Source organism: Maylandia zebra, linkage group LG3, assembly GCF_041146795.1.
Source record: "Maylandia zebra isolate NMK-2024a linkage group LG3, Mzebra_GT3a, whole genome shotgun sequence".
NCBI classification, from domain to species: domain Eukaryota; kingdom Metazoa; phylum Chordata; class Actinopteri; order Cichliformes; family Cichlidae; genus Maylandia; species Maylandia zebra.
The window spans coordinates 18,242,878-18,262,377 of record NC_135169.1 but is presented as its reverse complement, the minus strand read 5'-3'; the positions used below and the strand labels follow the sequence as shown (position 1 = coordinate 18,262,377).

The window sequence follows — 19,500 nt, the reverse complement described above, 5'->3', positions numbered from 1 at the left end:
CAACAGTATTTTATGTTAACCTTTCCAAAATGGACTTTCCTGTTGCATCGTTTTTTGACAATGATTTTTAGGCTTTTCCCAAAAATCGTTGGTTTTCTTCAAACTACGTGACATCCATAATTTCCTAACATTACGTAGTCCATATATATCCAATATGATTTTACACCCTCAATAAATACAAAGTATGACCTAGTAACAGAAAAAAAATCTGATATTTCAATAAGGAACAGTCAGCATTTCACAAACATTACACTTGTTTTGAGAGAGTGAAAGCTATCACAAAAGGACAGAAGCTGTAGCTACCTAGTGAAACTTTTTTCTGCTCTCCATTATTTATGGAAACATCACTTCATTCATTATTGCAGACAAAACAAAAAAGAGACAAATCAAATAAAAACTTGAAAATGCTACAAACAACAATAAGCATAAGAAAACTGTAAAAAAAAAAAACCCTGTTGAATTTTAGTGGTATTTGATGAGGGTGTTGACTGAGCATCCACCCATCTCTAAAGAAACAACAGTTTCATGTGTGACTGATGGTGCCAACAGTGTTTTTTTAATGGGAGTTGGTACAGTAGCACATGAGGAAGTGAGGCTGATACAGTGACTTTGTAAACACTCTCACATTACAGCAAATATTATAATGATACTTCTCTCATGACAACTTGCCATCTACAACTAACTATTTTCCCATAAGGGGGAAGATGGTCTGCAGAGCGGGCACATTCATGAGCTTTCTCTTTAAGGTGTAAACTGTAGTAGGATAAATGATACATTTTCTCACAATCAGCTTCTTGTATGGACTTACAAATATTTACAAATACATTTTCAGTTTTTTCAGTTGATGTTAAAATCATTCAATCCAAGCTGTAACTTGCTTGGTGCATCACAATGACCAAGCCATGTTATGCTATGTGTAAATGATGCTTTTCTTTGAGTTGCTGCAATGAAACTTTGTCAAATCAAATCATATCAAATCTGATTTGCTTTCAAAGTGTTCGTTTCCTTTTTTTTAAACTGTCTATTTTATGGCTGTCCAAAGTTCTTTATTGATCTTTTACCCATTTTAGGTATTTTGTTTTTTATAGAAGTACTCCGAAATCACCATGAAGCACTTGGGTGTGACACTGAGACCAGTGGAGAAACATACATGGGAACAAGACTGACTGGGAGATAGAAAGAGAACACCGAATGCAGAGACAAGACTAAATGGAAAGGATAAGGCTGACTAAACATGGGGCATGGAAACTCCCCTGTTCCGTGCTCCATGATAACAGAAACCTACAGACTAGAAAACAAAACTAAGAAGACCTAAGAAAACAAATATAAACAGAGGGATCACAACTGTAAACCAAAACGGGGAACAGAACCTTAACCATAGAACATTAACCCTTTAGAGCCGGTCCGAGCGGGCACGCTCTGTTTTGCGTAACTATTTTTAAATCCCGGTAGCTCTGCAACCACGTAAGCTAGCGCAATAATCTTTTTTGCCTCCAAGGTTTGGAGGCCTATCTCCACCCACCACCACTTCCCCTGCCAGTGGCGGACTCCCTCAGATATCGGTGTATTGGTGGTTCTTTGTGTGTGTGGGTGGGCGTCCGGGTACACACCGGCTCACTCCTTGGTGGCTGCTTATCGGGGCCTGGAGCCTGGGGCTCGCTCGGGCCACTTCGGAGGTGGGGTGCCCCCGGCCTCTCAGCCTGGGGCTCGGTCACTCAGGCACGGCTGGCTGCCGGCGGAGCTCACGGGCGCGTCACTGCAACTCCCCCTGGCTTCTGCTCCGCGGCTGCTGAGTGAGCCCTCATCTGGGACTCTCCTCAGCTCTTTCTGGGACAGTGGCGCGGCTGCCCCTCTGTTGGTCTTCCTTGGTCTCTTGTGTTCTGGGGGCCTCTGGATGTCTGGAGTTTTGATCTCCTCCATACCTGCTTCATGCCCTGGAGGACGGGGCTGTGGCCCCCCCACACCCTCTAGCAGATCATTACATGAAGGAACCTTTAAAAAAAAAAAAACAAGCGCGTCCATAGGGATGGGTATCGTTTAGGTTTTATCCGATACCAGTACCAAACCGGTACTTTTGAAACGGTGCCGGTGCTCAAACGGTGCTCAAACCGGTGCTTAAAGAATGGAGAACACAAACTTTGTCCAAAAACCTCTCATGTTCAGCTGTTTTTTTTGTAAAAAGATAACAATGTTAGCCTTTTCTGCAGCTATGGGGCATATATGGTATCACTCATGGCTGGAAGCAGTGCTTAAACAATGGAAAAAACACAAACTTTGTCCAAAAACCTCTCATGTTTAACTGTTTTCCACTTCTTCTTTGGTCATTTTAGCCTTTTTGGCCAGGGTGAAGGGAGTATCTGCCATCAAACAAGAAGACAGCCGCATGTAGCTATGATGATGTTTGCTAGTTCACCTTACATGCATTAATGTAATAACGTGGTTAGCCTACTCAACGTAAATCACACAAGAACAACATTAAGCTACTCACGCAGAGAAGAACGGCTGCTGCTGCCATCAAATATGGCGCATTTCTCGGCTTTTAAAAAAACGCTATGCGTCGCCAGGTGTTTCATGAGATTCGAGGTGTTACCTCCTTTGACAGTATCACAGTATCAGCTTAAAGCACTTGTTGCTGCTGAGTTTGCATATTTTGCTGTGAAGTACAGCCAGACTTTTAACCGCTTCGCCTTGGACATTTTTAATCTGTAGCTCTGCTCTAACAGAACGTACGTACCTGGCCCCGCCTACTAGGGCTGGGCCATATTATACCGTTCACGGTAATACCGGTATAATGTTAGGCAACGATAGGAAAATGAAATATCGCGATAGAATATGAGTAAAACGCGCATGCGCAGTGCCTTTGTTTTCATACGCACATGGCCGATTGTTGAGTGAAACAGATGAACCAGAATTGGTTTGTAAAAATGGTGCAACTTCAGTGATGTGGAACTGGGTTGGTGTTTGTCCGTCAGATACACGGCAAAGCACATTTTTTTGCAGAACATGGAAGCGGCCGTCGTTATTGTCATATTTGTCGGACTAAGATGCTCTTAAATCTGGGAGTAATCTGGGTCCTAAACTCCGTATGATTCAAGTCAAACGAACACTGCAGCATCACTGAGCGTTAAAAACTGTCTAAATTCTTTCATCTTTAATAAAACGATCAGCATTGCTGCTTTACCAGGTGTAACTATGAAGTTTAACTTCCAGGCATCCATTAAAACAAAATTTATTACATTTAACAGAGTTAGAAGTTAGCAGGAAGCTAGCGGAAGTTAGCTCGCTAGTTTCGCTAGTTACCTAAGCATGATATAGCATGTTCTGACTGAGAGATTTCTGAAAAAATTCAAATGTACAGCTCTGCTATCACTTCCAACATAAATGAAGACAGGAAACTAAACAGCAGTGACGTTTGTAGGGTTACTGAAGTTGGGCTAGCTGGTATATAATGATGTGCTACGTAATCGCTAGCGACACAGCTATGTTAGCATAACATAAACGGTGAAGCTGGAGGATGAACACTAACACTTTTCCACTTATAAATGTTAACGTTAAGGTTCCTGATAGTTGGAGACAAATGCAATCGCATGGCAGGATGCTGTAAACAGACCAAACTTCAGTCAGGAGAACAACTGAGATAATCCATCCACAATACGAGGTTAGTCATTAATATAAGATAAGATAAGATAAGATAAGATAAGATAACCTTTATTAGTCCCACACGTGGGAAATTTGTTTTGTCACAGCAGGAAGTGGACAGTGCAAAAGTTATGAGGCAAAAATTAGAATACAATAAGAATAAATACAGTACACAACTGTACAGAATAGAATAAAATAAAATACTATATACAGTAGAATAAAATAAAATAAATATACAATAAGATAAAAATAGAATACAAATACAAATACTATATACAACTGAGTAAAAATACAACGATGACAGAAAGGATTATTGCACTTAGTATTATTGCATATGTATGGATGTGTGTGCTTGATCAGTTAAAGTCTTTATTATGGAGTCTGACAGCAGTGGGGAGGAAAGACCTGCGAAATCTCTCCGTCCCACACCGTGGGTGCCGCAGTCTCCCACTGAAGGAGCTGCTCAGTGCTGTCACAGTCTGCTGCATGGGGTGGGAGATGTTGTCCAACAGGGATGACAGCTTAGCCGCCGTTCTCCTGTCACTCACCACCTCCACTGGGTCCAGAGGGCATCCTAGAACAGAGCTGGCCCTTCGGATCACCCTGTTCAGTCTCTTCCTGTCCCCAGCAGAGATGCTGCCTCCCCAGCAGACCACGCCATAAAAGATAGCAGAAGCCACAACAGAGTCATAGAATTTCTTCAGGAGTGGGCCCTCCATTCCAAACGACCTGAGTCTCCGCAGCAGGTACAGCCTGCTCTGCCCTTTCCTGTAGAGGGCGTCTGAGTTATGAGTCCAGTCCAGTCTATTGTTCAGATGAACACCAAGGTACCTGTAGCTGTCCACAGCCTCAATGTCCATACCTTGGATGTTCAGTGGTTGCAGTGGAGAATGCTTGTGCCTGCGGAAGTCTACCACCAGTTCCTTGGTTTTACTGGCGTTGATCTGGAGGTAGTTCAGCTGGCACCAGTCCACAAAGTCTTGGGTCAGACCTCTGTACTCCTTGTCGTCCCCTGCATACTGCAACAACATGGGAATAGAGCAGCTGCCAGAGAATTCAACATTAATGAATCAATGGTACAGAAGTGGAGGAAGCAAGAAGAATGAGTTTAATAAAGTTTGATTTATCTGACTGCTTTGTTTCGCTTAATGTGCCTTATAATCCCGTGCACCTTATGGTCCGAAAAACACGTACTGCACACTGCAGTTTAATGTTGCAAAGCACCTCTTTTTAACTTCAGTGGATATTATACATGGTTATGCTCAGGATATGTCAGCCCATTTCTACTGGAAATGCCTTTTGGTTAAACTCTCAGCAAGGAATTTGCATTTGCACTGTTACATTTTTATAAAGCTTTAATGTACATAAAAACCAGCTTCTTGTTTAAGTGAAAATAAATGGAAGGTTGTCTTTTTGCGCTAGTAATGTTGTGGAGTTGTATTTTGTCTCGCATCAATTATATCGTCAGTTATATCGTTATCGCAAATTTTCAAATATATATCGTGATAAATATTTTTGGCCATATCGCCCTGCTCTACCGCCTACTATCCTCGGAAACGTAAAACGATTTGCTAAAAGTGTATCACAGCTCAGGAAAAAAAAGCACCGAAATAAAGCACCGAAATGTGCGCTGCTTTTCGGTCTGGTTACTACCGTTTATGTCAGAACCAGTGCCATCATGGCACCGGACACCGGTACCCATCCCTACGCGTCCATGCTCACAGGTGTACACACGGGTGATCACACCCACAAACTACACCCTTTTTGGCTCCTACCTCAAAGCACACTGTGTTCTGTTGATCTTATGTGCTGCACAATAATGTTTAATATTTAGTATTTACTGTCATATTCCCATATATCATTGTGATGTTGTTTATTCTATTACTCTTGTTCTCTTCTGCTTGTTTTCTTTTTTCTTTCTCAGCAGGTGATCCAGGTGATCGATAGATGAATTTTTTTTCTTTTTTTTCCTGCTCATTCTGTTGGTTTTTGTCTTTTGCACTTCTCCCCCGTCCCTCTTCTCAGCTGTTTCTCTTTCCCTCTTTCTTTCTCCCCTTCTTTCCCCCAGTCAAGTCTGTCCCGTATTCAGTAAGTGAAAATAAAATAAACAATAAAAGGTGAATCAAATGGACCATTACGGCAAGGCTGGGATGGTCAATTTGGTAAAGTAAATCCGTTGGGCATCTTTCTTTGCCTTTAGACAACAATTCTGATGGCAAAAGAGCCAAACGGGACAGGCAAAAAAAAACAAACAAAAAAAGACCAGTATTCAATAAATAAAACTAGTAATTGCACTTACTGTCGCTAGCCTAGCATTAGCTTGCTGGCGTTTTACGGGCTCCGCATTTTCATTAATTGTGACAAAACAAACAACTAACTCACCTTTGACTCGATTGTGAGGTAGTGTAAAGATGCATGAATCGGCCGGGTTATTGCACGCTGTCAACTGGTCTGTAGTGTTTGTCGATATCTGACAAGTACGCCAACCACAGGGACAACAACAGCCAGAGGAGCAGGGAACATGCAGCTGATTGACCCGGAACTTATGCAGGGTTCATTCCCGCCACAATAAAGGGACTGGCGGAAGTGGGGTCAGAAGTTACCGTGGTTACATATGTGTAATGCGAGTGTGAGTAATGTGAATGTCTAAGTTGTGGGATAAAATTGAGGCACAGGCAGCCAGAAGGGGGGATGCCTCCCCTGCACCCTGGTGACACACCTTTACCCCAAGGCCCTGAATGTGTGGGTGATTGTGGTGGAGCGGGAAGAGGGAGGCAGCTGGAGATGGGGAGGTAAGGAAGGGAGGGGCAAGTGACCCCTCGCTGGGGCCAGCTCCCCCGCTGACCCTAGTAGGCACCCCCATACTCTGCAGCCCGCCAGGGAAAGGGGGGCCCTAGTTCAGCAGCGCCGCCTGGCCTTGCAGAGCCCAGGACAGCCCACCCGACCCCACCACAGAGAAAACTGCACCCACCCCGTCATCCACTCATCTTCCAGACTACACAAGACAATAGAGATTGACAGACCACGTGACTTTCGCGCATTGCATGCCGGTAACTCGTGGCAAAACAATCCAAGTACCGCATCAAATGCAAGCATTTGCAGCACCGCAAAACATTCATTCTTCGGTTCCAATAAATTCTTGCTTTTTCTTTGCCCCCCAAAAAGGTATGTACAAAACGAAGGAGAATAATGCCGGTCCGTACAAAGACAGACATGATGAAAAGTCAAAGAAAAGATACGAGGAAAAAAATCAAAGCAGTGAAAGTGTTAAATCCTTACGAGCACACAGAGGGACAAAATACGTTAGCGTGCTGCCCAACTTCACCACGCTCATATTTATAATTATACGGTTCTTGGAGTGAGTGCATACACTCATGAAGTTTAGTAACTTCAGGTCACTGCAACAAGCCCAGGTACAGTTTACCGACGGATGGGTACAGGACCTTGAAATGCACCGTGTAGAACGAAAGACCATCGTACGTATCATAAGTTTACCAGTCTCACAAATCGTCTTCATAAATACACATTCGTTAACCGTTTATTAATAGGACCTTTGAGCTCAACGGTAATTAATTAGTAGTGGAAATAATTTCTGGTAGCATCACAGAAATGTAGCAGTGACAATAATATTGTATGCTGTAATCGTACTGGACAATTAGTGATACAAAACAACTGTTTTATCCTGTGAATAAAAGTATATGTTTTTGTCAGTGTACCATAATAACAGAAGCGAAACACAATATTCTGTCAGGACAATTTACTATTTATGCACAATAAATAAAGGAGCATAGCGCGACAATTTCTGTTCAGCGCCAGACTTGCTTGTAACCTATATCACCAATTATGTTATGAAAATGATGTATTAACTACAACAGCAGACTGACCTTTGTGGAAATGCTTGGAGCAGACTAACCTGTGAGCTGGAGTGTTCTGGGACGTTATATTTGATCTTTGAATGGCTGCAATCCAGTCGCCTCTTTGTTACTTCGGAAACATGGCTCGAACAATTTCTCTTCAACGACGTAATCCGATAACAACCGATCTCTTTACCCGTCGGCTTCCCGTGGCTGTCATGCGACCGGCTATTGCAGTTAATAGCACAACAGCTTCTTGCCATTTTTTGTGTTTCTTTTTATCGCTGTATAACTGATTTCAATTGAAAGCCTGCGTGCGCTAGTACCTCTTGCCACGAGTTCCCAGAATTCTTTGCGGTTTTACCCCTGAGTGACGTCACATTTTCAATCTCTATAGACGCCCAGGCTGAGATCTTCCTCCACCTCTTTTGTAGCTCCCCCTCCTGCAGAGTAAGTTCCTGAAGAGAGGAGACCTCCTGCAAGGCCTTGTGTGGTTGATGAAGAGAATGTGCACTAAAGGATACGCTGTGGAATTCCCAGTACCAGTATGATCGTGTAGCCTTCCTACTATCCTGCTAAGGTTTCTACCGACTATTCTCAACCACTGAACACAACCAGTATGATATCCACATCCACACATGTGCAATAACACTAAGTGCAATAATCTTTTCTGGCATCGTTGTATTTTTACTCAGTTGTATATAGCATTCATATTCTATTTTTATCTTATTGTATATTTTTATTCTTATCTTTGCAGATAAGCACTGGGCTTATCCACACACACACACACACACACACACACACACACACACACACACACACACACACACACACTACCCGGGTAGATTGACAAAGTTTTTTCTCAGAGCTCTGAATTTATTTTATTATTATTTTTTACTTCAACACCATATTTTACTTTTTTTCCTTTCCTCACCAACCAGAGTGGTTGGTGGAGGTAGAGCTGTGACAAGAGACATAAATGGACTGCTACTACTATGGAAACTGAACTGACTGATTGAAGGGGGGATTGTATTGGGGTTTTGTCTCATAAGTGTTGTTAACATTCTGCATATTATTGAAGTTGCTGATGAGACTGTTATGTGTTGTGTTGTAATAAATGCCATAGAGTGTTCTCTATAAGACAGCATAAGGAGGTGTTCTAGTTTTCTTGTTCCTCTTCTCCTCATTGAAAGTACCTAGAATATCCATGTCCCTAAGTTAATCAATTAAGGGATCGATTACAATTGGAAATCAGTTTTGGCAGGCGAACACTTTTTGGCACAACGCTGGCAATAATTCAATTATCTGTGTAATTAGCTAAGTAATTCCTAAATGCGTGTATATTAAAGGAAATTACTTTACCTGGATATGATTGTCTCTGATGAGCCTAAGGTACAAAACATGCGGGCGATGACGATAAGGTTTTCTAGCTCCTCGAGAATTAAAATTGTCCAAACAACTGAGCAACATTTCTGGGTCCATTTTAAAATATTCGCGCTGTGGCACTAGCGACGGAAAAACACGGAAGTAAGGGCGGGGTTGAAGGATAGAAGGCTGTCCACAGCCCATCTGTTATGTTGGATACTCATTGTTTGCTCAATAAAGTTTCTATGGAGAAAAAAAATGGGGCTGTCCACAGCCGCTCACTTCTTGACTACCCGTCCGTCTACGGACACTACCTTGTGACGTAGGTAGGTAGTGTCCTTATGAGCATCCTTCCCCTGAATTCGGACACAGCAACAGAGAGGGCAGTGGCGCACACTAATGACATCATAAACCCTCGACTTATGTTACATTAAAGAGACACCACACCATTGTGACTGTTACACACTTTTCCTAAGTGTTGAAGTATGTTAAGTACTTAAAAATTATGCAGTCATCTGTTTTTAATGTTAAGAGTTTTTACATGTAGACTTGAAAACTAAGAAACACAATGAAACAACTATGAGAAACTGTGAATAAACTGTGACAATTGTGACCACTATGAAACACTATGACATACTATGGTGAGGTTAACAGATGACCTGACAATGAAACGCAGAAATAGAGAACTTAAATATAAACAGGAGGTGATCACGGGAAGTGGGAACACATGGGGAAGCAGCTGACTGACATGAACATAATGGCACAAGGGCCGCGTACTCAAAGACCGCTAAGGCCAGAAGTGCGATGCTTGTTGGCTTGTGAAATGGGACGGTCTAGCCTCCGTCACGCTGCCCAGGTTGCCTAGCAACCATGATACTAAAAGCTGGAAACGTTTCATACAGCTTTGTTTGACAGAAATGAAGGAGAACCTATTTTGTACATTTGTTTCTCCATGAGCTTTGTGTGATATAATAAGTATCTGAGGCTGAGACCACAGGACTGTAAAACATGATTGTTGGGCTTCATTTCTGTGCTGAACAGTCATTTAAGATTAGCTAGTAAATAACAATTAGCTAATGTTGTTCATGAGTTTAAAATCATCTCACTTTGGCAATGTAAATATAATATGGCCAATATTAAAGTTATTATATTAATCATTATTAGTCATTACAGCAGTGAACTTGAACTCTGTGTCAAATACTGAGCTTCAGTACAGATCCAAGTTACAGTTATTTATATTTCCTATCACCTTAAATCTTCACTCAAAGACACTCAAGTATCTTTGACAGTGTATCTATAGATGTATTATATAGAAGAGACAAATATTGTTCTTTCAGTATGTTGGCATTACTAAATTTGGCTCGATGCTTATATATATGTATAAAAAGCAAATGTACGAGCTGTGATAACTTTCTGATAGAATGAAGAGTAGACTGATATATGAAATATTCCTTTATTGGGTGAGAAAATCAGACCATGTCATAACTGCTTTAAGTCATACAGAATAGATATCAGAGCCTTAAACAGGCTGACTTCTGCTAAATGGGTCAAACTGGGCAGAAAGTATACAAACACATAACATCCTTATAGAATATGATGTAACACTATAGATCAACTTACCTCAGAATATATAAAGCATATAAACAATTACAGCAATATGATGCAACAAACACAGCAGTGCTACTAATCCAAAATACTCAAAGCTTCGCAGAACTGAAACAAATATTTATTTTTAGGTCCATTCTGCTGCTGATACATACTTTAGGTTTCTGAATATTAAACTTGTCTCTGCCTTTCATAGTGTGTAACTTGAAGGCCCTGAGTACTTTCTCCCACACTGAAAACACTGGAATGATAAAATGATTTGAACATTACCTAATAAGACTGATTCAGGACAGACAATTAATTATGTTAAACTTTTCTAGCAGTCCTTCACAAACAGGGAACAGTCTGTCTATTCTCTCCATCTGTCAGCTGCTGCTGGCTCTTCCTCCTCTTCCTCACACACTGCTGAGTTTGTCCTGGTGGATCATCAGGGGTGCAAAGCCTCACAGCTGATGTGCAGCAGTGGGTCCCTCAGTCTGTCCTCACTTTTGACACTTGCAGTCGTCACACATGGAAATCAAATGTGTGATAAGCTGCAGGATTCAAACACAAGTTATAAACACATGTTCATACTTTTATTCCACAATCAGACAAAGAAACAGAGAGAGAGTATACAGTATACACTGCTACAAAACAGCACAAGAGAAGGAGGATTTAGTGTTTGTGTTATTACGAAACAAGAAGAGTTCCCAGATGGTACAGTGGATTGAATGTCCTTCTGAAAAGGATATACACGAGTGGAACCTCTGCCTTTTTCAACTTCCTTTCCTTCATGAAGGCAGTAGGCGCATCCATGTTCACCATTAAACTGTTTAAAATTCTGGACCAGAGGTCTGGCAACTGAGTCACTCATTAGAATTAGAGGGATTACTTTTGTATTGACAGAAACTCCTTTGTCATTTTCCCATGTGAAACCACTGTCCTGTAGGTCCACAAACTCATCAATGGAAGCAATTAATTCATCTGTAATTCCTGGCATTCTCAAGACACTTCTGATTTGATCTTCCAAGGAGAGGTATATGAAAAAGTTATTGGTAAACCTACTTGCTTTGTCATAGGTGATGTTGCATTGAACACAATGAACTTGGTCCAGCTCAGCTGACATTATATTACTACCCTGTTCACACACATAACAGATTTTCATGATGTCTTTTGTATCATCAAAAGCTTTGTAAAATGAATATTTTGTCCTGCATGCTGAATCACTGCCACCAACAACATTAAGGATTTTCATATCTTCAAGACAGTCATTGGTCAAACTGTGTTTGAGCTTGAGTGCCAGAAATAGTAGTTGTGTCAGGGCTCTGTGTGCGGGCAGGCGGAGAGGAGGATCCAAACGCAGGACTCTGTCACTAACTTGAAACTCAAAAACCTCAGCTTTATTGCTGGTACGAAAACAAAACATGAAGTGAACACGGAATATGGAGAACAGAAACACACAGGCATAATCTGATGGTACGACGCGACACCGAGCATGGGAAAACACAGGGCTTAAATACACAGGGTAGTAATGAGGGAATGGGCAACAGAAGGGAGACACAGCTGGGGGAGATCAGGGCTAACGAGACGGGGGAGCTAAGCTGCACACTCTAACATAAGACAAAGACTTTCACAATAAGACAGGAAGTCAAAGGAGCTTGCAAAGAAAAGCGTCTGGACTTCTTTAAGTTACTTGAAGACGTTTCACCTCTCATCCGAGAAGCTTCTTCAGTTCTAAGGTCAAATGGTGGAGAGTCCCAGATATAAACCTAGTGGGAGTAACCCCCCACAGAGGGACAAAAGGACACCCTGATGATCCTCTAATCGCCTGAGCCAAGGTGTGAAACTGGGTGTGGGTCCCAATCAGCCAGAGTTTCGGGTGAATTCATTGTGAAACCTGGCCCCACCTTATCATGCGAATTCCTGAGATCAGATGGCCCAGGATGTGAGTGGGCGTTAAGGCGTCTGGGAAGGGATCTCAAAACTGGATTATAGATGGCAGAGAGTTGGTGTCGTAAACCCTCGCCTCTGTTCAAAGATGGTCGCTCACAGTGGACATAGATGGCTTCTTTCACTCCTCTTTTAAACCATCTGTCCTCTCTGTCCAAAATGTGAACATTGGTATCCTCGAAAGAGTGTCCTTTATCCTTAAGATGCAGATGGACAGCTGAGTCATGTCCTGTGGAGGTGGCTCTTCTGTGTTGTGCCATGCGCTTGTGAAGTGGCTGTTTGGTCTCTCCAATGTAGAGGTCTGGGCATTCCTCGCTGCACTGTACAGCATACACCACATTGTTAAGTCTGTGTTTTGGAGTTTTGTCTTTTGGGTGAATCAGTTTTTGTCTGAGCGTGTTGCTGGGTCTGAAATGCACTGGGATGTCATGCTTGGAGAAAACTCTCCTGAGTTACTCTGATACACCGGCTACATAGGGGATGACAATGTTGTTGCGTCTGTCTTTCTTATCCTCCCTCGCTGGTGTCTGGTCTTCTTTTCTGTGCCTCTTTGCTGACTTTAAGAACGCCCATTTAGGATAGCCGCACGTTTTGAGTGCTTCCTTTACATGTGTGTGTTCCTTTTTTCCTTCAGGCTTAGAGGGAACATGTTCTGCCCGGTGGTGTAAGGTCCTAATTACTCCAAGTTTGTGTTCCAGAGGGTGATGGGAGTCAAAGAGGAGGTACTGGTCCGTGTGTGTGGGCTTCCGGTAAACTTTTCTTTGCAAGCTCCTTTGACTACGATGACCTGGATGACTGAGAACCTTCACAGACAATGAGACAGGAAACAAGAATTACTAAACCAGATGCAGACATGACACTGAGAGACAGACTAGACACTGAACAGAAACTGCAACACACACGAGAACCCAAAACCTAAGAACTGATCCCTCACCAAGAATAACAGAAACAGATCTATAATGATAATAATAAACAAAGCACTAGAACATCAGAAAACAATCCATAATGCAAAAATAAACCAAAACATAAACTCAAAATACTGGGTCCAACGGACCCAAAACCGTGACAAGTTGGTTTTGCTCTTTAGTTTGACCTGAATCCACTGGGACCTCTATCTGAACAGGACCTGCAGTGCACTCTCCTTCATTAGTCATCAGCAGAGTTCTGTCTTCTGGAAGGGTGTCTGGGATTTCCTTGAAAAGAGAAGAAGGAGAGAATTATGGGTCCTGTAAACATCACATTATAAATTTTCAGTGTAAGAGCATTAGCCTAGTGGATTACAGCAGACATTTGAAATTGGCCTTATTCACTAACTGTGCACTATTTGACATATCCATTCAGTCTTGCCAAGTATGCTCTGGCTGTCCAAGATTAACTCTCAAAATGAATGCTTAGTGCTTTCTTTCATGATAAATTCTGTAAGAATATATGATTGCAGTAGAAAGTAGGAATTACCGTAAAAATCATAATTAGAACAATGATTACTTGTTTTATTTTTTTCTTGTTCAATGCACTAATACATGAATATTCTTTAAAAAATGATTTTTAGGCTTTTCCCAAAAATCGTTGGTTTTCTTCAAACTACGTGACATCCATTATTTCCTAACATTACGTAGTCCATATATATCCAATATGATTTTACACCCTCAATAAATACAAAGTATGACCTAGTAACAGAAAAAAAATCTGATATTTCAATAAGGAACAGTCAGAATTTCACAAACATTACACTTGTTTTGAGAGAGTGAAAGCTATCACAAAAGGACAGAAGCTGTAGCTACCTAGTGAAACTTTTTTCTGCTCTCCATTATTTATGGAAGCATCACTTCATTCATTATTGCAGACAAAACAAAAAAGAGACAAATCAAATAAAAACTTCAAAATGCTACAAACAAAAATAAGCATAAGAAAACAGTAAAAAAAAAAAAAACCTGTTGAATTTTAGTGGTATTTGATGAGGGTGTTGACTGAACATCCACCCATCTCTAAAGAAACAACTGTTTCATGTGTGACTGATGGTGCCAACAGTAGCACATGAGGAAGTGAGGCTGATACAGTGACTTTGTAAACACTCTCACATTACAGCAAATATTATAATGATACTTCTCTCATGACAACTTGCCATCTAGAACTAACTATTTTCCCATAAGGGGGAAGATGGTCTCCAGAGCTGGCACATTCATGACCTTTCTCTTTATGGTGTAAACTGTAGTAGGATAAATGCTACATTTTCTCACAATCAGCTTCTTGTATGGACTTACAAATATTTACAAATACAAACACGTTTTCAGTTTTTGCAGTTGATGTTAAAATCATTCAATCCAAGCTGTAACTTGCTTGGTGCATCACAATGACCAAGCCATGTTATGCTATGTGTAAATGATGCTTTTCTTTGAGTTGCTGCAATGAAACTTTGTCAAATCAAATCGTATCAAATCTGATTTGCTTTCAAAGTGTTCGTTTCCTTTTTTTAAACTGTCTATTTTATGGCTATTCTTTATTGATCTGTTACTCATTTTAGGTATTTTGTTTTTTATAGAAATACTCCGAAATCATCATGAAGCACTTGGGTGTGACACTGAGACCAGTGGAGAAACATACATGGGAACAAGACTGACGGGGAGATAGAAAGAGAACACCGAATGCAGAGACAAGACTAAATGGAAAGGATAAGGCTGACTAAACATGGGGCATGGAAACTCCCCTGTTCCGTGCTCCATGATAACAGAAACCTACAGACTAGAAAACAAAACTAAGAAGACCTAAGAAAACAAATATAAACAGAGGGATCACAACTGTAAACCAAAACGAGGAACAGAACCTTAACCATAGAACAATAACAACCCAGAATCAAAAGTCCAGACACATTTACACTGGGCCAAAGACCCAGGAGCGTGACATCTTTGTTGACCAGCAGTCAATAAATGAAATTAAACATCCATGAAATTCAAGCTGGGTGGAGAGAATTGCGTAAGGTTGGTAAAGACAGGGGTAGTGAAGCATGGAATCAAAACATACTTAAGTATTTTTAGTGCATCTCTTCCTGGTATAGAAATGTAAATATAAGAAAGTGTATATAAGTGTTCATCACCAGATGAGGGGTGAAGCTACAGGCTGACACTTGAAAGAGGAGAAGACATTCTACAGACAGGTATGTTACAAATATGCTGAGGATCTTCTATCCTTTCTTTATCAAACTGCTAATCACTTTTGTTAATGTGTTTCTTACAGAGACACTAAATATCATCATGAAGCTGCTGACTGCATCTGCACTTCTCTGTGCAATGATGGCTCTGACCGCTGCTCAGGGTAAGTATAAAAGTATATAACTAGTATCATACTGAATGTTGTGCATGTCAATGGGCTATACAGCTGTCCAAATAATAAGATCTATTTTTAAATACATGTTTTTAAAAATAGAAATCTAAAGGAAGAAAATGACACATTTTCCAGTTGAAATTTGTTGAAAAGTAAAACTATTGTCAATAAAACACAAGTTAATGACCATGATTATAATTATTCCAGCAAAGGGGGAATTGAGTCAGCATTTTGTCACACAATATGTTTGCTTTGTCTTTAGATGAGTGCTATGTTCCCAAGAAGCCCTCATGTCCCGCTGGTTGGACTGAGTACAACAACAAATGTTACTTCTATGTTTCTACACCCTTACCCTGGGGTGATGCTCAGGTAATAGCATCAGTACTCACCAGTTACTGTGACTGTGTTTCTTTGATTCTTTAATATTTGGATAAGACCTTATAATAATATTTTTTTAATATTATATTAAACATTTTTATATTGACAATTATTAAAATGTTATCAAAGCCAATGTACTGTTAAAATTTGTCTAAAATTATGATAGTATGTATTGATCATTGTTAATGTTATCATTTATTGAATTTTAATAATGCTATCATTTATTCTAATATGTATGTATGCCATATATGGCTTTACTTTTTAACAAGTAAACAGTAACAATATATTAGTAAACAAGAAATGCAAACAAAGAAGCAAACAAACTAACGTCTCTAGTTTCACGTTCCTACAATTTATGCCATGGATAAATCACCTGTCAATTTATGCTTCGATTAACACCAGCTGTACTGTGAAATATGCATCCAAGCTTAAGCCACCAACATTAACTGCATGAAATAATTCTGAATGATAAATGATTGTAAATGTATTAATCATTAGTCCTTTCAATATAATAATTATTAAAAAACGTTACTTTTTATTACTTGTTGAATTGTAAGCTATTAATACAAGGTCAGATAATTAAAATCAATAATTTTGTCAGTCAATGTAAATATTTCTTAGTATGTTTTATTATTATTTGTATGTTTGTGGTGGTGTAATCATGAAGGTTGTTTTATAAATCTTCTGTAACTCTTCTGTCTTTTTGTTTACTGTAGAGAAACTGTCAGTCCATGAGTGCAAACCTTGCATCTGTACAGAGCCTTGGGGAATACCAGCTGATTCAGAGGGTGATATCTGATGGGAGTAGAGCTAATGGACGAACATGGATTGGTGGTTCTGATGGTCAACAGGTATGCCAGTCTGCCAGTTAAAACATAAATCTATCCATTGGATATTTTACTTATTTTTCACTGTTATCTTTTTTTCATTGCCATATAATTCCATATACCTTGTTTCATATATTTGATATCTTCAGTTTCCATCTACAATGTCGGTAGTAGTGAAAGTAAAGACAAACCAATAAATGAGAAGGTGTGTCCAAACTTGGTAGTCGATGTATAATGTTAAAGTGTAGTTTCGTTAAAAAACGATTTCTTATTTTTAACTTTTTTCTGTTCTGTAGGAGGGTTATTGGTTTTGGATCGATGGAACACGTTTCCAATACACAAACTGGTGTCGGGGGGAGCCTAACAACGCGGGCAGCGAGCAATGCATGGAAATGAATTTTTCAGGTATAAAATTGTAAATAATATATACAAGTGCTATTGTCATTATACATAAAACCAAAAAAAACCAAAACATTTTTCTCATATATTCTATATTTTTGTGTTCATGCAACAAAAATTTCGGTTAAAGTTGATTTTTGGTGCTTACAGGAGACCTGTGTATGAATGATCAGTCTTGCCAGTCCCGATTCCCTTCTGTCTGCATTACGAATAAGTCATACTTCCTGGGCTGACATGAAGGCACGTCATCTGAAAAAGAAAGAAATCTTCTCATATATCACTCAAAATATCTGTTTTCACATCTTTACCTTTTTCTTTTGCTGTAACGATGCATAAGGAATGAAGCGACAAGTGACATAAAATAGTGTGATTGTGTCTTTTAAAAGAAGCAATTGAAATGTGTAATGGAAAGAATGCTTTTAGCAAAAACTTAAAAACAAAACTTTTTTTCTCTTCTGCATCATTAAACTATTAAGCATTGAATCAAACTGGTCTGTGAGTATCTGTGTTTTTGTGTAACATTATGTAAGCTTTCTCTGCTGACCTCAGGTGAATGTGTTACACCCTGAAAAGGGGCTGAAAAAAAAAAAATCTGTCTGGTTAGTATCTGAGGTTTTGTGTCCCGATGTACCGTTCTGAGCAGCCTGTTGCAACTCAAAAACTTTGTCTTTCAAAATCAGTAGCTCAGACATTCCCTCATCTTCAAGCTCATCCAGCTCCTCTCTTTCTAAGTGATGTATTATATAGGAAATGAGAGAGGAACGACTTTTACCCGATACCCTTTCAAGTTTTGAACCAGCAATATTTAGGAAATCACAAACTCCGATCAAAATGTCTCTTGTCACTGTATACAATGTACCAGCAACTTCTAACTTCAGGTCCTCTAGCCCTGAAGACTCCATTTCAGTCTGTGGCTTGTGGAAATGATTAGTGTGATGTAAGACCTCTTTGCAGAAGAGTCAGTGCAGCTTCCCTGGCACCAGTAGTTAACCTCAGGTTGCATGCAGATCCCTCTGCGTAACTGTCGAAACCAGCACACTGTATCTCCCACCGTGGTATTTGATGTGAGGGGTTGAATGATGACTGGGGCGTCTATCTGGGACAGCGGGCCCTCATCACATTCATCCCAGCGGTGCCTCCAAAATGTTACACCCTGAAAAGGGGCTGAAAAGGGGATAAGTCAATGACGACGCTCAGACACGATGCTTCTCTTTCAGCAGCTTCATTTCGAATGATTCAGAAATATAAACATACATACAAAAGTATTAAACATCCTAACAACGATGTACAGTCTCTGTTAGTTGTAAGACAATATATCTCAAGACTGTTTTCTTTCCTTTCCTTTAAGTTACAGATTAAATTGAATGTAAAAATTTACAAAAACAGCTTATGAATCAATAAACAAACTTAGACCATTAAACTGAAATGTACAGAAAATAAACAAAATATTCATATAAAAATACTAATAGGCATTTGTCCCTTCACACAAAATAAACATGTTCTTTGTCCAGAGCAAATGCAAAATGCACACAATGTATGTTTCATACACAGTCTGACACGATAATGCTTCATGCTAGCCACCAACAGAGCGCTTAGCTTAGCTTGCTGCTTATAGCTTATCCTAACATCACAGTTAACACAGGTCATCTAAGTATTCCTAGTATCCTCTTGGTACATTTGGAAACACGGTCAGTACAACTCAACATACATATTTGTAAAGTCCAATAGCAGAATTGCACAATTATTACCTGAAAAGGGGATAAGTCAATGACGACGTTCAGATACAATGCTTCTCTTTCAGCAGCTTCATTGCGAATGAGGCATCGTGGCCAGAGCTCCCCCTTCCGGCAACGGCAGGCATAACTAATCAATCACGATCACTAAATCACATGGATTATTCCCCAGGCTCGACAAGTAGATCACAGATTGAATGTTACACAGGTTGTAGTCACATTAATACGGTGGCCCATAGAGACAAAGCATGTGCAAACTCCAAAACACTTACAAATTCGAAATAGCACGCACAAACTCCAAAACACGTACAAAATACAAAACACATGCAAAATACAAAACACGTACAAAATCCAAAACACAAGCAAAATCCAAAACACGTGCAAAATCCAAAACACGTGCAAAATCCAAAACACGTGCAAAATCCAAAACACGTACAAAATCCAAAACACATG

The 19,500-nt window shown here is 40.1% G+C and overlaps 1 protein-coding gene across 1 annotated transcript; it reads left to right on the top strand.

Annotated features, from left to right (window-relative positions):
• Positions 1-15,472: 15,472 nt before the first annotated feature.
• On the top strand, positions 15,473-17,802 carry LOC112432995 (ladderlectin). Its single transcript, XM_024801366.2, has 6 exons — positions 15,473-15,543; positions 15,624-15,701; positions 15,973-16,079; positions 16,805-16,939; positions 17,212-17,320; positions 17,465-17,802. Exons 2-6 carry the CDS (start codon positions 15,641-15,643, stop codon positions 17,545-17,547), a joined length of 495 nt encoding a protein of 164 aa, XP_024657134.2. The 5' UTR covers positions 15,473-15,543; positions 15,624-15,640; the 3' UTR covers positions 17,548-17,802.
• The last annotated feature ends 1,698 nt before the right edge of the window (positions 17,803-19,500 follow it).

Excerpts from the sequence above, each read along its gene's own strand:
- LOC112432995 (XM_024801366.2), top strand. The coding sequence starts at position 15,641 with ATGAAGCTGCTGACTGCATCTGCACTTCTCTGTGCAATGATGGCTCTG. Across the intron at positions 16,080-16,804 it reads TACCCTGGGGTGATGCTCAG|AGAAACTGTCAGTCCATGAG; the intron begins GTAATAGCATCA and ends TGTTTACTGTAG. Across the intron at positions 16,940-17,211 it reads GTGGTTCTGATGGTCAACAG|GAGGGTTATTGGTTTTGGAT; the intron begins GTATGCCAGTCT and ends TCTGTTCTGTAG.